This window comes from Chiloscyllium punctatum, unplaced genomic scaffold (assembly GCF_047496795.1).
Source record: "Chiloscyllium punctatum isolate Juve2018m unplaced genomic scaffold, sChiPun1.3 scaffold_1331, whole genome shotgun sequence".
NCBI classification, from domain to species: Eukaryota; Metazoa; Chordata; class Chondrichthyes; order Orectolobiformes; family Hemiscylliidae; genus Chiloscyllium; species Chiloscyllium punctatum.
The window spans coordinates 1-18331 of record NW_027311065.1 but is presented as its reverse complement, the minus strand read 5'-3'; the positions used below and the strand labels follow the sequence as shown (position 1 = coordinate 18331).

The window sequence follows — 18331 nt, the reverse complement described above, 5'->3', positions numbered from 1 at the left end:
TGGGACGGTGTAGAGTGGGAGTGAACGGAGAAGGGGTTTGGGTCCATTGGGACGGTGTAGAGTGGGAGTGAACAGGAAGGGGTTTTGGGTCCATTGGGATGGTGTAGAGTGGGAGGGAACAGGAAGGGGTTTTGGGTCCATTGGGACAGTGTGGAGTGGGAGTGGATGGGGAAGGGGTTTGGGTCCATTGGGTCGGTGTAGAGTGGGAGTGAACAGGAAAGGGTTTGGGTCCATTGGGACAGTGTAGAGTGGGAGGGAACGGGAAGGGGTTTTGGGTCCATTGGGACAGTGTGGAGTGGGAGTGGACGGGGAAGGGGTTTTGGGTCCATTGGGACGGGTGTAGAGTGGGAGTGAACAGGAAGGGGTTTTGGGTCCATTGGGACGGTGTAGAGTGGGAGTGAACAGGAAGGGGTTTGGGTCCATTGGGACGGTGTAGAGTGGGAGTGAACAGGAAGGGGTTTTGGGTCCATTGGGATGGTGTAGAGCGGGAGGGAACGGGAAGGGGTTTGGGTCCATTGGGACGGTGTAGAGTGGGAGTGAACAGGAAGGGGTTTTGGGTCCATTGGGACGGTGTAGAGTGGGAGTGAACGGGGAAGGGGTTTGGGGTCCATTGGGACAGTGTGGAGTGAGACTGAACGGGGAAGGGGTTTGGGGTCCATTGGGACGGTGTAGAGTGGGAGTGAACGGAGAAGGGGTTTGGGTCCATTGGGACGGTGTAGAGTGGGAGTGAACAGGAAGGGGTTTTGGGTCCATTGGGACGGTGTAGAGTGGGAGGGAACAGGAAGGGGTTTTGGGTCCATTGGGACAGTGTGGAGTGGGAGTGGATGGGGAAGGGGTTTGGGTCCATTGGGTCGGTGTAGAGTGGGAGTGAACAGGAAAGGGTTTGGGTCCATTGGGACAGTGCAGAGTGGGAGGGAACGGGAAGGGGTTTTGGGTCCATTGGGACAGTGTGGAGTGGGAGTGGACGGGGAAGGGGTTTTGGGTCCATTGGGACGGGTGTAGAGTGGGAGTGAACAGGAAGGGGTTTTGGGTCCATTGGGACGGTGTAGAGCGGGAGTGAACGGGAAGGGGTTTGGGTCCATTGGGACAGTGTAGAGCGGGAGGGAACGGGGAAGGGGTTTGGGTCCATTGGGACAGTGTAGAGTGGGAATGAACAGGGAACGGGTTTGGGGTCCATTGGGACAGTGTGGAGTGGGAGTGGACGGGGAAGGGGTTTTGGGTCCATTGGGATGGTGTAGAGTGGGAGTGAACAGGAAGGGGTTTTGGGTCCATTGGGACGGGTGTAGAGTGGGAGTGAACAGGAAGGGGTTTTGGGTCCATTGGGACGGGTGTAGAGTGGGAGTGAACAGGAAGGGGTTTTGGGTCCATTGGGACGGGTGTAGAGTGGGAGTGAACAGGAAGGGGTTTGGGTCCATTGGGACGGTGTAGAGCGGGCGTGAACAGGACGGGATTTTGGGTCCATTGGGACGGTGTAGAGTGGGAGTGAACAGGAAGGGGTTTGGGTCCATTGGGACGGTGTAGAGTGGGAGTGAACAGGAAGGGGTTTTGGGTCCATTGGGATGGTGTAGAGCGGGAGGGAACGGGAAGGGGTTTGGGTCCATTGGGACAGTGTAGAGTGGGATTGAACGGGGAAGGGGTTTGGGTCCATTGGGACGGTGTAGAGCGCGAGTGGATGGGGAAGGGGTTTGGGTCCATTGGGACGGTGTAGAGCGGGAGTGAACAGGACGGGATTTGGGTCCATTGGGACAGTGTAGAGTGGGATTGAACGGGGAAGGGGTTTGGGTCCATTGGGACGGTGTAGAGCGGGAGTGAACAGGACGGGATTTTGGGTCCATTGGGACGGTGTAGAGTGGGAGTGAACAGGAAGGGGTTTGGGTCCATTGGGACGGTGTAGAGTGGGAGTGAACAGGAAGGGGTTTTGGGTCGATTGGGATGGTGTAGAGCGGGAGGGAACGGGAAGGGGTTTGGGTCCATTGGGACGGTGTAGAGTGGGAGTGAACAGGAAGGGGTTTTGGGTCCATTGGGACGGTGTAGAGTGGGAGTGAACGGGGAAGGGGTTTGGGGTCCATTGGGACAGTGTGGAGTGAGACTGAACGGGGAAGGGGTTTGGGGTCCATTGGGACGGTGTAGAGTGGGAGTGAACGGAGAAGGGGTTTGGGTCCATTGGGACGGTGTAGAGTGGGAGTGAACAGGAAGGGGTTTTGGGTCCATTGGGACGGTGTAGAGTGGGAGGGAACAGGAAGGGGTTTTGAGTCCATTGGGACGGGTGTAGAGTGGGAGTGAACAGGAAGGGGTTTTGGGTCCATTGGGACGGGCGTAGAGTGGGAGTGAACAGGAAGGGGTTTTGGGTCCATTGGGACGGGCGTAGAGTGGGAGTGAACAGGAAGGGGTTTTGGGTCCATTGGGACGGGTGTAGAGTGGGAGTGAACAGGAAGGGGTTTTGGGTCCATTGGGACGGGTGTAGAGTGGGAGTGAACAGGAAGGGGTTTTGGGTCCATTGGGACGGGTGTAGAGTGGGAGTGAACAGGAAGGGGTTTTGGGTCCATTGGGACGGGTGTAGAGTGGGAGTGAACAGGAAGGGGTTTTGGGTCCATTGGGACGGGCGTAGATTGGGAGTGAACAGGAAGGGGTTTTGGGTCCATTGGGACGGTGTAGAGTGGGAGTGAACAGGACGGGATTTGGGTCCATTGGGACAGTGTAGAGTGGGATTGAACGGGGAAGGGGTTTGGGTCCATTGGGACGGTGTAGAGCGGGAGTGAACAGGACGGGATTTGGGTCCATTGGGACAGTGTAGAGTGGGATTGAACGGGGAAGGGGTTTGGGTCCATTGGGACGGTGTAGAGCGGGCGTGAAGAGGACGGGATTTTGGGTCCATTGGGACGGTGTAGAGTGGGAGTGAACAGGAAGGGGTTTGGGTCCATTGGGACGGTGTAGAGTGGGAGTGAACAGGAAGGGGTTTTGGGTCCATTGGGATGGTGTAGAGCGGGAGGGAACGGGAAGGGGTTTGGGTCCATTGGGACGGTGTAGAGTGGGAGTGAACAGGAAGGGGTTTTGTGTCCATTGGGACGGTGTAGAGCGGGAGTGAACGGGGAAGGGGTTTGGGGTCCATTGGGACGGTGTAGAGTGGGAGGGAACGGGGAAGGGGTTTTGGGTCCATTGGGACAGTGTAGAGTGGGAGTGAACGGGGAAGGGGTTTTGGGTCCATTGGGACGGGTGTAGAGTGGGAGTGAACAGGAAAGGGTTTTGGGTCCATTGGGTCAGTGTAGAGTGGGAGTGAACAGGAAGGGGTTTTGCGTCTATTGGGACGGTGTAGAGAGGGAGGGAACGGGGAGGGGTTTGGGGTCCATTGGGACGGTGTAGAGTGGGAGTGAACAGGAAGGGGTTTTGGTCCATTGGGACGGTGTAGAGAGGGAGGGAACGGGGAGGGATTTGGGGTCCATTGGGACGGTGTAGAGCTGGACTGAACGGGAAGGGGTTTGGGGTCCATTGGGACGGTGTAGAGTGGGAGGGTACGGGGAAGGGGTTTGGGGTCCATTGGGACGGTGTAGAGCGGGAGGGAATGGGGAAGGGGTTTGGGGTCCATTGGGACGGTGTAGAGTGGGAGGGAATGGGGAAGGGGTTTGGGGTCCATTGGGACGGTGTAGAGTGGGAGGGAATGGGGAAGGGGTTTGGGGTCCATTGGGACGGTGTAGAGTGGGAGGGAATGGGGAGGGGTTTGGGGTCCATTGGGACCGTGTAGAGTGGGAGGGAACGGGAAGGGGTTTGAGTCCATTGGGACGGTGTCGAGTGGGAGTGAACGGGAAGGGGTTTGGGTCCATTGGGACGGTGTAGAGTGGGAGGGATCGGGGAAGGGGTTTGGGTCCATTGGGACGGTGTAGAGTGGGATTGAATGGGGAAGGGGTTTGGGTCCATTGGGACGGTGTAGAGTGGGAGGGAACGGGGAAGGGGTTTTGGGTCCATTGGGACGGTGTAGAGTGGGAGTGAACAGGAAGGGATTTGGGTCCATTGAGACGGAGTAGAGTGGGAGGGAACGGGGAAGGGGTTTGGGTCCATTGGGACGGTGTAGAGCGGGAGTGAACAGGAAGGGGTTTGGGTCCAATGGGATAGTGTAGAGTGGGAGGGAACGGGGAAGGGGTTTTGGGTCCATTGGGACAGTGTAGAGTGGGAGTGAACGGGGAAGGGGTTTTGGGTCCATTGGGACAGGTGTAGAGTGGGAGTGAACAGGAAAGGGTTTTGGGTCCATTGGGTCAGTGTAGAGTGGGAGTGAACAGGAAGGGGTTTTGCGTCTATTGGGACGGTGTAGAGAGGGAGGGAACGGGGAGGGGTTTGGGGTCCATTGGGACGGTGTAGAGTGGGAGTGAACAGGAAGGGGTTTTGGTCCATTGGGACGGTGTAGAGAGGGAGGGAACGGGGAGGGATTTGGGGTCCATTGGGACGGTGTAGAGCTGGACTGAACGGGAAGGGGTTTGGGGTCCATTGGGACGGTGTAGAGTGGGAGGGAACGGGGAAGGGGTTTGGGGTCCATTGGGATGGTGTAGAGCGGGAGGGAATGGGGAAGGGGTTTGGGGTCCATTGGGACGGTGTAGAGTGGGAGGGAATGGGGAAGGGGTTTGGGGTCCATTGGGACGGTGTAGAGTGGGAGGGAATGGGGAAGGGGTTTGGGGTCCATTGGGACGGTGTAGAGTGGGAGGGAATGGGGAGGGGTTTGGGGTCCATTGGGACGGTGTAGAGTGGGAGGGAACGGGAAGGGGTTTGAGTCCATTGGGACGGTGTCGAGTGGGAGTGAACGGGAAGGGGTTTGGGTCCATTGGGACGGTGTAGAGTGGGAGGGATCGGGGAAGGGGTTTGGGTCCATTGGGACGGTGTAGAGTGGGATTGAATGGGGAAGGGGTTTGGGTCCATTGGGACGGTGTAGAGTGGGAGGGAACGGGGAAGGGGTTTTGGGTCCATTGGGACGGTGTAGAGTGGGAGTGAACAGGAAGGGATTTGGGTCCATTGAGACGGAGTAGAGTGGGAGGGAACGGGGAAGGGGTTTGGGTCCATTGGGACGGTGTAGAGCGGGAGTGAACAGGAAGGGGTTTGGGTCCAATGGGATAGTGTAGAGTGGGAGTGGACGGGGAAGGGGTTTGGGTCCATTGGGACGGGTGTAGAGTGGGAGTGAACAGGAAAGGGTTTTGGGTCCATTGGGTCAGTGTAGAGTGGGAGTTAACAGGAAGGGGTTTTGGGTCCATTGGGACGGGTGTAGAGTGGGAGTGAACAGGAAGGGGTTTTGGGTCCATTGGGACAGGCGTAGAGTGGGAGTCAACAGGAAGGGGGTTTGGGTCCATTGGGACGCTGTAGAGTGGGAGTGAACAGGAAAGGGTTTTGGGTCCATTGGGACAGTGTAGAGTGGGAGGGAACGGGAAGGGGTTTTGTGACCATTGGGACGGTGTAGAGTGGGAGGGAACGGGGAAGGGGTTTGGGGTCCATTGGGACGGTGTAGAGTGGGAGTGAACAGGAAGGGGTTTGGGTCCATTGGGACGGTGTAGAGTGGGAGGGAACGGGAAGGGGTTTGGGTCCATTGGGACGGTGTAGAGTGGGAGTGAACAGGAAGGGGTTTTGTGTCCATTGGGACGGTGTAGAGCGGGAGTAAACGGGGAAGGGGTTTGGGGTCCATTGGGACGGTGTAGAGTGGGAGGGAACGGGGAAGGGGTTTTGGGTCCATTGGGACAGTGTAGAGTGGGAGTGAACAGGGAAGGGGTTTGGGTCCATTGGGGACGGTGTAGAGTGGGAGTGAACGGGGAAGGGGTTTGGGGTCCATTGGGACGGGTGTAGAGTGGGAGTGAACAGGAAAGGGTTTTGGGTCCATTGGGACGGGCGTAGAGTGGGAGTGAACAGGAAGGGGTTTTGGGTCCATTGGGACGGTGTAGAGTGGGATTGAATGGGGAAGGGGTTTGGGTCCATTGGGACGGTGTAGAGTGGGAGGGATCGGGGAAGGGGTTTTGGGTCCATTGGGACGGTGTAGAGTGGGAGTGAACAGGAAGGGGTTTGGGTCCAATGGGACAGTGTAGAGTGGGAGTGGACGGGGAAGGGGTTTGGGTCCATTGGGACGGGTGTAGAGTGGGAGTGAACAGGAAAGGGTTTTGGGTCCATTGGGTCAGTGTAGAGTGGGAGTGAACAAGAAAGGGTTTGGGTCCATTGGCACAGTGTAGAGTGGGAGGGAACGGGAAGGGGTTTTGGGTCCATTGGGACGGTGTAGAGTGGGAGGGAACGGGGAAGGGGGTCGGGCCCGTTTGGATAGTGTAGAGCGGGTGTGAACGGGGAAGGGGTTTTGGGTCCATTGGGACGGTGTAGAGTGGGAGGAAACAGGAAGGGGTTTGGGGTCCATTGGGACAGTGTAGAGTGGGAGTGAACGGGGAAGGGGTTTTGGGTCCATTGGGACGGGTGTAGAGTAGGAGTGAACAGGGAAGGGGTTTTGGGTCTATTGGGACAGTGTAGAGTGGGAGTGAACGGGGAAGGGGTTTTGGGTCCATTGGGACGGGTGTAGAGTGGGAGTGAACAGGAAGGGGTTTTAGGTCCATTGGGACAGTGTAGAGTGGGAGTGACCGGGGAAGGGGTTTTGGGTCCATTGGGACGGGTGTAGAGTGGGAGTGAACAGGAAGGGATTTTGGGTCCATTGGGACAGTGTAGAGTGGGAGGGAATGGGGAAGGGTTTGGGTCCATTGGGACGGTGTAGAGTGGGAAAGAACAGGAAGGGGTTTTGGTCCATTGGGATGGTGTAGAGCGGGAGGGAACGGGAAGGGGTTTGGGTCCATTGGGACGGGTGTAGAGTGGGAGTGAACAGGAAGGGGTTTTGGGTCCATTGGGACGGGCGTAGAGTGGGAGTGAACAGGAAGGGGTTTTGGGTCCATTGGGACGGTGTAGAGTGGGAGTGGATGGGGAAGGGGTTTGGGTCCATTGGGACGGTGTAGAGCGGGAGTGAACAGGACGGGATTTGGGTCCATTGGGACAGTGTAGAGTGGGATTGAACGGGGAAGGGGTTTGGGTCCATTGGGACGGTGTAGAGCGGGAGTGAACAGGAAGGGGTTTTGGGTTCATTGGGACGGTGTAGAGTGGGAGTGAACAGGAAGGGGTTTGGGTCCATTGGGACGGTGTAGAGTGGGAGTGAACAGGAAGGGGTTTTGGGTCCATTGGGACGGTGTAGAGTGGGAGTGAACGGGGAAGGGGTTTGGGGTCCATTGGGACAGTGTGGAGTGAGACTGAACGGGGAAGGGGTTTGGGGTCCATTGGGACGGTGTAGAGTGGGAGTGAACGGAGAAGGGGTTTGGGTCCATTGGGACGGTGTAGAGTGGGAGTGAACAGGAAGGGGTTTTGGGTCCATTGGGACGGTGTAGAGTGGGAGGGAACAGGAAGGGGTTTTGGGTCCATTGGAACAGTGTGGAGTGGGAGTGGATGGGGAAGGGGTTTGGGTCCATTGGGTCGGTGTAGAGTGGGAGTGAACAGGAAAGGGTTTGGGTCCATTGGGACAGTGTAGAGTGGGAGGGAACGGGAAGGGGTTTTGGGTCCATTGGGACAGTGTGGAGTGGGAGTGGACGGGGAAGGGGTTTTGGGTCCATTGGGACGGGTGTAGAGTGGGAGTGAACAGGAAGGGGTTTTGGGTCCATTGGGACGGTGTAGAGCGGGAGTGAATGGGAAGGGGTTTGGGTCCATTGGGACAGTGTAGAGCGGGAGTGAATGGGAAGGGGTTTGGGTCCACTGGGACAGTGTAGAGTGGGAATGAACAGGGAACGGGTTTGGGGTCCATTGGGACAGTGTGGAGTGGGAGTGGACGGGGAAGGGGTTTTGGGTCCATTGGGATGGTGTAGAGTGGGAGTGAACAGGAAGGGGTTTTGGGTCCATTGGGACGGGTGTAGAGTGGGAGTGAACAGGAAGGGGTTTTGGGTCCATTGGGACGGGTGTAGAGTGGGAGTGAACAGGAAGGGGTTTTGGGTCCATTGGGACGGGTGTAGAGTGGGAGTGAACAGGAAGGGGTTTTGGGTCCATTGGGACGGGCGTAGAGTGGGAGTGAACAGGAAGGGGTTTTGGGTCCATTGGGACGGGTGTAGAGTGGGAGTGAACAGGAAGGGGTTTTGGGTCCATTGGGACAGGTGGAGAGTGGGACTGAACAGGAAGGGGTTTTGGGTCCATTGGGACGGGCGTAGAGTGGGAGTGAACAGGAAGGGGTTTTGGGTCCATTGGGACGGGTGTAGAGTGGGAGTGAACAGGAAGGGGTTTTGGGTCCATTGGGACGGGTGTAGAGTGGGAGTGAACAGGAAGGGGTTTTGGGTCCATTGGGACGGGTGTAGAGTGGGAGTGAACAGGAAGGGGTTTTGGGTCCATTGGGACGGTGTAGAGTGGGAGTGGATGGGGAAGGGGTTTGGGTCCATTGGGACGGTGTAGAGCGGGAGTGAACAGGACGGGATTTGGGTCCATTGGGACAGTGTAGAGTGGGATTGAACAGGGAAGGGGTTTGGGTCCATTGGGACGGTGTAGAGCGGGAGTGAACAGGACGGGATTTTGGGTCCATTGGGACGGTGTAGAGTGGGAGTGAACAGGAAGGGGTTTGGGTCCATTGGGACGGTGTAGAGTGGGAGTGAACAGGAAGGGGTTTTGGGTCCATTGGGACGGTGTAGAGTGGGAGTGAACAGGAAGGGGTTTTGGGTCCATTGGGACGGTGTAGAGTGGGAGTGAACGGGGAAGGGGTTTGGGGTCCATTGGGACAGTGTGGAGTGAGACTGAACGGGGAAGGGGTTTGGGGTCCATTGGGACGGTGTAGAGTGGGAGTGAACGGAGAAGGGGTTTGGGTCCATTGGGACGGTGTAGAGTGGGAGTGAACAGGAAGGGGTTTTGGGTCCATTGGGACGGTGTAGAGTGGGAGGGAACAGGAAGGGGTTTTGGGTCCATTGGAACAGTGTGGAGTGGGAGTGGATGGGGAAGGGGTTTGGGTCCATTGGGTCGGTGTAGAGTGGGAGTGAACAGGAAAGGGTTTGGGTCCATTGGGACAGTGTAGAGTGGGAGGGAACGGGAAGAGGTTTTGGGTCCATTGGGACAGTGTGGAGTGGGAGTGGACGGGGAAGGGGTTTGGGGTCCATTGGGGACGGTGTAGAGTGGGAGTGAATGGGAAGGGGTTTTGGGTCCATTGGGACGGGTGTAGAGTGGGAGTGAACAGGAAGGGGTTTTGGGTCCATTGGGACGGTGTAGAGCGGGAGTGAATGGGAAGGGGTTTGGGTCCATTGGGACAGTGTAGAGCGGGAGGGAACGGGGAAGGGGTTTGGGTCCATTGGGACAGTGTAGAGTGGGAATGAACAGGGAACGGGTTTGGGGTCCATTGGGACAGTGTGGAGTGGGAGTGGACGGGGAAGGGGTTTTGGGTCCATTGGGATGGTGTAGAGTGGGAGTGAACAGGAAGGGGTTTTGGGTCCATTGGGACGGGTGTAGAGTGGGAGTGAACAGGAAGGGATTTTGGGTCCATTGGGACGGGTGTAGAGTGGGAGTGAACAGGAAGGGGTTTTGGGTCCATTGGGACGGGTGTAGAGTGGGAGTGAACAGGAAGGGGTTTTGGGTCCATTGGGACGGGTGTAGAGTGGGAGTGAACAGGAAGGGGTTTTGGGTCCATTGGGACGGGCGTAGAGTGGGAGTGAACAGGAAGGGGTTTTGGGTCCATTGGGACGGGTGTAGAGTGGGAGTGAACAGGAAGGGGTTTTGGGTCCATTGGGACGGGTGTAGAGTGGGAGTGAACAGGAAGGGGTTTTGGGTCCATTGGGACGGGCGTAGAGTGGGAGTGAACAGGAAGGGGTTTTGGGTCCATTGGGACGGGTGTAGAGTGGGAGTGAACAGGAAGGGGTTTTGGGTCCATTGGGACGGGTGTAGAGTGGGAGTGAACAGGAAGGGGTTTTGGGTCCATTGGGACGGGTGTAGAGTGGGAGTGAACAGGAAGGGGTTTTGGGTCCATTGGGACGGTGTAGAGTGGGAGTGGATGGGGAAGGGGTTTGGGTCCATTGGGACGGTGTAGAGCGGGAGTGAACAGGACGGGATTTGGGTCCATTGGGACAGTGTAGAGTGGGATTGAACAGGGAAGGGGTTTGGGTCCATTGGGACGGTGTAGAGCGGGAGTGAACAGGACGGGATTTTGGGTCCATTGGGACGGTGTAGAGTGGGAGTGAACAGGAAGGGGTTTGGGTCCATTGGGACGGTGTAGAGTGGGAGTGAACAGGAAGGGGTTTTGGGTCCATTGGGATGGTGTAGAGCGGGAGGGTACGGGAAGGGGTTTGGGTCCATTGGGACGGTGTAGATTGGGAGTGAACAGGAAGGGGTTTTGCGTCCATTGGGACGGTGTAGAGCGGGAGTGAACGGGGAAGGGGTTTGGGGTCCATTGGGACGGTGTAGAGTGGGAGGGAACGGGGAAGGGGTTTTGGGTCCATTGGGACAGTGTAGAGTGGGAGTGAACGGGGAAGGGGTTTTGGGTCCATTGGGACGGGTGTCGAGTGGGAGTGAACAGGAAGGGGTTTTGGGTCCATTGGGTCAGTGTAGAGTGGGAGTGAACAGGAAGGGGTTTTGCGTCTATTGGGACGGTGTAGAGAGGGAGGGAACGGTGAGGGGTTTGGGGTCCATTGGGACGGTGTAGAGTGGGAGTGAACAGGAAGGGGTTTTGGTCCATTGGGACGGTGTAGAGAGGGAGGGAACGGGGAGGGATTTGGGGTCCATTGGGACGGTGTAGAGCTGGACTGAACGGGAAGGGGTTTGGGGTCCATTGGGACGGTTTAGAGTGGGAGGGAACGGGGAAGGGGTTTGGGGTCCATTGGGACGGTGTAGAGCGGGAGGGAATGGGGAAGGGGTTTGGGGTCCATTGGGACGGTGTAGAGTGGGAGGGAATGGGGAAGGGGTTTGGGGTCCATTGGGACGGTGTAGAGTGGGAGGGAATGGGGAAGGGGTTTGGGGTCCATTGGGACGGTGTCGAGTGGGAGTGAACGGGAAGGGGTTTGGGTCCATTGGGACGGTGTAGAGTGGGAGGGAATGGGGAGGGGTTTGGGGTCCATTGGGACGGTGTAGAGTGGGAGGGAACGGGAAGGGGTTTGAGTCCATTGGGACGGTGTCGAGTGGGAGTGAACGGGAAGGGGTTTGGGTCCATTGGGACGGTGTAGAGTGGGAGGGATCGGGGAAGGGGTTTGGGTCCATTGGGACGGTGTAGAGTGGGATTGAATGGGGAAGGGGTTTGGGTCCATTGGGACGGTGTAGAGTGGGAGGGAACGGGGAAGGGGTTTTGGGTCCATTGGGACGGTGTAGAGTGGGAGTGAACAGGAAGGGATTTGGGTCCATTGAGACGGAGTAGAGTGGGAGGGAACGGGGAAGGTGTTTGGGTCCATTGGGACGGTGTAGAGCGGGAGTGAACAGGAAGGGGTTTGGGTCCAATGGGATAGTGTAGAGTGGGAGTGGACGGGGAAGGGGTTTGGGTCCATTGGGACGGGTGTAGAGTGGGAGTGAACAGGAAAGGGTTTTGGGTCCATTGGGTCAGTGTAGAGTGGGAGTGAACAGGAAGGGGTTTTGGGTCCATTGGGACGGGTGTAGAGTGGGAGTGAACAGGAAGGGGTTTTGGGTCCATTGGGATAGGCGTAGAGTGGGAGTCAACAGGAAGGGGGTTTGGGTCCATTGGGACGCTGTAGAGTGGGAGTGAACAGGAAAGGGTTTTGGGTCCATTGGGACAGTGTAGAGTGGGAGGGAACGGGAAGGGGTTTTGTGCCCATTGGGACGGTGTAGAGTGGGAGGGAACGGGGAAGGGGTTTGGGGTCCATTGGGACGGTGTAGAGTGGGAGTGAACAGGAAGGGGTTTGGGTCCATTGGGACGGTGTAGAGTGGGAGGGAACGGGAAGGTGTTTGGGTCCATTGGGACGGTGTAGAGTGGGAGTGAACAGGAAGGGGTTTTGTGTCCATTGGGACGGTGTAGAGCGGGAGTAAACGGGGAAGGGGTTTGGGGTCCATTGGGACGGTGTAGAGTGGGAGGGAACGGGGAAGGGGTTTTGGGTCCATTGGGACAGTGTAGAGTGGGAGTGAACAGGGAAGGGGTTTGGGTCCATTGGGGACGGTGTAGAGTGGGAGTGAACGGGGAAGGGGTTTTGGGTCCATTGGGACGGGTGTAGAGTGGTAGTGAACAGGAAAGGGTTTTGGGTCCATTGGGTCAGTGTAGAGTGGGAGTGAACAGGAAGGGGTTTTGCGTCTATTGGGACGGTGTAGAGAGGGAGGGAACGGGGAGGGGTTTGGGGTCCATTGGGACGGTGTAGAGCGGGAGTGAACAGGAAGGGGTTTTGGTTCATTGGGACGGTGTAGAGAGGGAGGGAACGGGGAGGGGTTTGGGGTCCATTGGGACGGTGTAGAGTGGGAGGGAACGGGGAAGGGGTTTGGGGTCCATTGGGACGGTGTAGATCAGGAGGGAATGGGGAGGGGTTTGGGGTCCATTAGGACGGTGTAGTGTGGGAGGGAACGGGAAGGGGTTTGAGTCCATTGGGACGGTGTAGAGTGGGAGTGAACGGGAAGGGGTTTGGGTCCATTGGGACGGTGTAGAGTGGGAGGGATCGGGGAAGGGGTTTGGGTCCATTGGGACGGTGTAGAGTGGGATTGAATGGGGAAGGGGTTTGGGTCCATTGGGACGGTGTAGAGTGGGAGGGATCGGGGAAGGGGTTTTGGGTCCATTGGGACGGTGTAGAGTGGGATTGAATGGGGAAGGGGTTTGGGTCCATTGGGACGGTGTAGAGTGGGAGTGAACAGGAAGGGGTTTGGGTCCAATGGGACAGTGTAGAGTGGGAGTGGACGGGGAAGGGGTTTGGGTCCATTGGGACGGGTGTCGAGTGGGAGTGAACAGGAAAGGGTTTTGGGTCCATTGGGTCAGTGTAGAGTGGGAGTGAACAGGAAAGGGTTTGGGTCCATTGGGACAGTGTAGAGTGGGAGGGAACGGGAATGGGTTTTGGGTCCATTGGGACGGTGTAGAGTGGGAGGGAACGGGGAAGGGGTTTGGGGTCCATTGGCACAGTGTAGAGTGGGAGTGAACAGGAAGTGGTTTGGGTCCATTGGGACGGTGTAGAGTGGGAGTGGACGGGGAAGGGGGTCGGGCCCGTTTGGACAGTGTAGAGCGGTTGTGAACGGGGAAGGGGTTTTGGGTCCATTGGGACGGTGTAGAGTGGGAGGAAACAGGAAGGAGTTTTGGGTCCACTGGGACGGTGTAGAGTAGGAGTGAACAGGAAGGGGTTTGGGGTCCATTGGGACAGTGTAGAGTGGGAGTGAACGGGGAAGGGGTTTTGGGTCCATTGGGACGGGTGTAGAGTAGGAGTGAACAGGGAAGGGGTTTTGGGTCTATTGGGACAGTGTAGAGTGGGAGTGAACGGGGAAGGGGTTTTGGGTCCATTGGGACGGGTGTAGAGTGGGAGTGAACAGGAAGGGGTTTTGGGTCCATTGGGACAGTGTAGAGTGGGAGGGAATGGGGAAGGGTTTGGGTCCATTGGGACGGTGTAGAGTGGGAAAGAACAGGAAGGGGTTTGGGTCCATTGGGATGGTGTAGAGCGGGAGGGAACGGGAAGGGGTTTGGGACCATTGGGACGGTGTAGAGGGGGAGTGAACAGGAAGGGGTTTGGCTCCATTGGGACGGTGTAGAGTGGGAGGGAACGGGGAAGGGGTTTGGGTCCATTGGGACGGTGTAGAGTGGGAGGGAACGGGAAGGGGTTTGGGTCCATTGGGACGGTGTAGAGTGGGAGGGAACGGGAAGGGGTTTGGGTCCATTGGGACGGTGTAGAGCGGGAGTGAACAGGAAGGGGTTTGGCTCCATTGGGACGGTGTAGAGTGGGAGGGAACGGGGAAGGGGTTTGGGTCCATTGGGACGGTGTAGAGTGGGAGGGAACGGGAAGGGGTTTGGGTCCATTGGGACGGTGTAGAGTGGGAGTGAACGGGGAAGGGGTTTGGGGTCCATTGGGGACGGTGTAGAGTGAGAGGGAACGGGGAAGGGGTTTGGGTCCATTGGGATGGTGTAGAGCGGGAGGGAACGGGGAAGGGGTTTTGGGTCCATTGGGACGGTGTAGAGTGGGAGGGAACGGGAAGGGGTTTGGGGTCCATTGGGACGGTGTAGAGCGGGAGGGAACGGGAAGGGGTTTGGGTCCATTGGGACGGTGTGGAGCGGGTGGGAACGGGAAGGGGTTTGGGGTCCATTGGGACAGTGTAGAGTGGGAGGGAACGGGAAGGGGTTTGGGGTCCATTGGGACGGTGTAGAGCGGGAGTGAACGGGAAGGGGTTTGGGGTCCATTGGTACGGTGTAGAGTGGGAGGGAACGGGAAGGGGTTTGGGGTCCATTGGGACAGTGTAGAGTGGGAGGGAACGGGAAGGGGTTTGGGTCCATTGGGACAGTGTAGAGTGGGAGTCAACAAGGAGGGGTGTGGGTCCATTGGGACGGTGTAGAGCGGGATTGAATGGGAAGGTGTTAGGGTCCATTGGGACGGGTGTAGAATGAGAGTGAACGGGAAGGGGTTTGGGGTCTACTGAGATGGTGTAGAGAGGGAGTGAACGGGAAGGGGTTTGGGGTCTACTGAGATGGTGTAGAGTGGGAGTGAACATGAAAGGCCATTGACCCGGCCTACCTTCCCTGTGACCCTCACTCCTTTCCAGACGCAGAAGTAGACCACCATCCACGTGGCCACCAGGCAGAGCGTCAACTCCCAGCTCAGGCTTCCCGCCTCTTCTAGGGCGCTGGAGATGTTCAGAACCTTCCTCCTGGAAAGGGGGCGAGAGCAGAATGAGTGCGAGGGGCCGAAAGGCAGAGATCGCCTGCATCCACGGCAACGGGAGGTTCCGGGCCTCCCCTTCCCCATCTCAATGTCTCCACCGCCCCTCAAGGCATGATGGGAAGGTTGCAGTGGGAGTCTGGGGACCTCAGCTCGCTGGAGGAACCGGAAGAGACCAGAACCGTTGCCTTCGGTGAGCGAAAGGTGGGGGTGGAGCAGTTTGTATTGTTGCCTTTGGGAATTGCGCGCATCTCCAATGTCCAGCATTTCCAACCTATCTCCAACTGCCCTCCCCCCCTCAAGGGGGTGGGTGGGGTGGCGGTGGGGGGGGGGGGGTTGACATGCCCTCTTGAACCACTGCCGTGCCCTTCCCCATGCCCCATCCCCATTATGGGGCAAAGAGGGAGGGAGTGTTGGAGCTCAGCCGGGCATTCCTAACGAGCCCAGCCATCTCAGCGGGAGGGAATGTCAAAGAGCCAAAAGGGTTTGGGGTGGGTTGGGGAGACAGAGAAGGGTGTTTTTAAAAATTTGGAATCATTGCGATCTGGAATTCAATCGATGAATTTTGATGGAATCAGAACTTGGCAGTCGATTTAGCAGGGAGGGGGAGTCAGAGGGGGTGGGACTGGGTGAGGAACGTTTCTCGGACAGCCAGAACAGTACCGATGGGCTGAACGGACTCCTTTAAGTCCTAAGCTTCCATCCTTTGGGTCAGTTCAAAATTAGCCATTGTGCGATGTGGCTCTCAGTTGGCAGCTGCTTGTCCATTCGTAGCCGGTCTCTCTCCGGCCTCCTGCATCCCACCCCCCAACCCTCATCTGAACCCCATCTCTCTCCCTCTCTCTCGAAGACTTGGCCTCCCTCTGGAGTCCCACAGAGTCTCCCCCCCCACTCCCCCCATCAGGCTGAAGGGATTCCTTCCTCATCTCAGCCCAAAATGGCCGCCCCCTTGGCTCTGAGCCTGCGCCCTTGGGTCCCGGTCTCTTCCTCCTTCCTTGGCCTTCCCCAACGTCCGCTCTATCCCTGGCCCCTACTCTCGGTATTCCGAGAGGTCCATCAGATTCTCCATCAGAGACAGTGGCCCCGAAACTGCTCACGATATTCCGAACGAGGTTGTATTTTAACGCTAGTTCCATGAATGAAATGCAGAGGGATCTGGGTGTGCAGGGACACAGATCAGAGACGTTGGCAGCGCATCTTGATAAGGTAATAAATCAGGCCCGTTTAGCACGGCCAATCCACCCTAACCTGCACATCCCTGGGCTAAATTGTCCCATAGTGCCCAGGGATGTGCGGGTTAGGGTGGATTGGCCCGTGCTAAATTGTCCCGTAGTACCCAGGGATGTACAGGTTAGGGTGGATTGGCCGTGCTAAATTGTCCCCGTAGTGCCCAGGGATGTGCAGGTTAGGGTGGATTGGCCGTGCTAAATTGTCCCATAGTGCCCAGGGATGTGCGGGTTAGGGTGGATTGGCCCGTGCTAAATTGTCCCGTAGTACCCAGGGATGTACAGGTTAGGGTGGATTGGCCGTGCTAAATTGTCCCTGTAGTGCCCAGGGATGTGCAGGTTAGGGTGGATTGGCCCGTGCTAAATTGTCACGTAGTGTCCAGGGATGTACAGGTTAGGGTGGATTGGCCGTGCTAAATTGTCCCGTAGTGCCCAGGGATGTGCAGGTTAGGGTGGATTGGCCGTGCTAAATTGTCCCCGTAGTGCCCAGGGATGTGCAGGTTAGGGTGGATTGGCCGTGCTAAATTGTCCCCGTAGTGCCCAGGGATGTACAGGTTAGGGTGGATTGGCTGTGCTAAATTGTCCCCGTAGTGCCCAGGGATGTACAGGTTAGGTTGGATTGGCCGTGCTAAATTGTCCCCGTAGTGCCCAGGGATGTACAGGTTAGGGTGGATTGGCCGTGCTAAATTGTCCCCGTAGTGCCTAGGGATGTACAGGTTAGGGTGGATTGGCCGTGCTAAATTGTCCCCGTAGTGTCCAGGGATGTACAGGTCCAAAGGGCCTGTTTCCTCACTGTCGGGATTCTATGAATTCTGTTCATCGCAACTGCCTCAAATGATGTATTCGCTCCCTGCCGCAGTCAAAATGGCCGCCTACTGGTCCTCAGGAACCTGGGGCTCGATTATCTTCCTCTCCCTGCCTCCCCCTTCCCTCCCCTCCCTTTTCCCAAAACGGGAGGACACCGGGCCCTAGTGTCCCGATGACGTTCCCCCCTCTGATGGCGGGAGAGAGCAAGACACGGAAACTATCTCAGGGTCAAGGGTCAAATGGCACTGACCAGACCTGACCTAGATCCGGGGTTCGAATCCTCTCCCGAATCCTGGCCACTTGCTCCCAGCTGCAAACATCAGCCCCCCCTCAGGCCGTAGGCTCTAAGGGAATTGCAGGACCGAAGAGACGCGCACCGTGTTGATTTGCCCTTTGGGGAGGCAGGCGGGTGATGGGGGGGCGGGGCGGGGGGGAGTGGGGCATGGTGCAGGGGGAGAGGTTGGGCGCCGAAAGAAAATGGCCACCTGCCGTCTCTGCGGCGACCAGGCCCTGCGGAGGGCGACCGTTCCCGAACGCGCTATCGGAGGCGTTTGGTCGTCATGGGCATCTCCCCACCCACCCAGCCTGAATACTACCCCCCCCCCCAACGCCTCAATCATCACCCAGGAAATCCAGGCTTATTTCACACAGCTAGGCCCCACTCATCAAGAGTGGGCCTATGGTGGGGAGGGTGGGTGGCGGAGAGAGACTGAGGGGCTTTTGTTTGGAGGTATTGGAGGTGGAGGGAAGGTATGGGGGAGACGGAGAGAGAGGGAGGGTGATGAGAAATTGGGAGAAAGGGAGAAGGCACGGGAGTGTGAGAGAGAGAGAGAAAGAGGCAGGGCACAGGGTGTGGAGTGAGAGAGTGAGAGAGAGAGAGAGAGAGAGAGAGAGAGTGACCACATTACTAGACATAAATAGAGAGAGAGAGATTGAAGTCTTGGGGATGGAGGGAGAGAGAGAGAGAGAGAGAGAGACTGTATCAGAGAGAAAGAGAGAGAGAGAGATAGAGAAAGCGAGATAGTGAAGTCTTGGGGATGGAGGGAGAGAGACATCACCTTATTAGAGAGAAGGAGAGAAAGGGAGACTGAAGTCTTGGCTCTGGAGAGGGGTTAGAGAGAGAGAGACTACAATAGCAAAGAAGGGGAGAGAGAAAGGGCAGCAAAGTCTTGGGGATGGAGGGAGAGAGAGAGAAACAGAGAGGGAGAGAGGGCATTGAAGTCTTGGGATGGATGGAGAGAGACTAGAGTATTAAAGGAGAAAGAGAGAGAGAAAAAGAGACAGCGTTTGAAATGGAGGGAGAGAGAGAGAGAGAGACAGGGAGACAGGCAGAGAGAGAGAGGTGGGGGGGTGGGTGCTGAAGTCTTGTAGGATGGAGGGAGAGAATCAATATTAGAGAAGAGAGAGAGAGAGAGATAGCATTTGAAATGGAGGGTGGAGACTGAGAGATTGGCGAGAGCGCGAGCGAAGTCATTCCACCCACAGAAGAAGGATTCGTGTTTTCTTTCAAAGAGAGAACTGAAT

General features: G+C 57.3%; 1 protein-coding gene across 1 annotated transcript in view; it reads right to left on the bottom strand.

Annotated features, from left to right (window-relative positions):
• Positions 1-14763, bottom strand: part of LOC140475022 (creatine transporter-like) — a gene marked incomplete at both ends in the record, with an annotated part of 32696 nt that extends 17933 nt beyond the window's left edge. Inside the window, 1 exon segment of the mRNA XM_072567745.1 lies at positions 14631-14763. Coding sequence (XP_072423846.1) covers positions 14631-14763 — 133 coding nt within the window.
• Positions 14764-18331: the final 3568 nt, after the last annotated feature.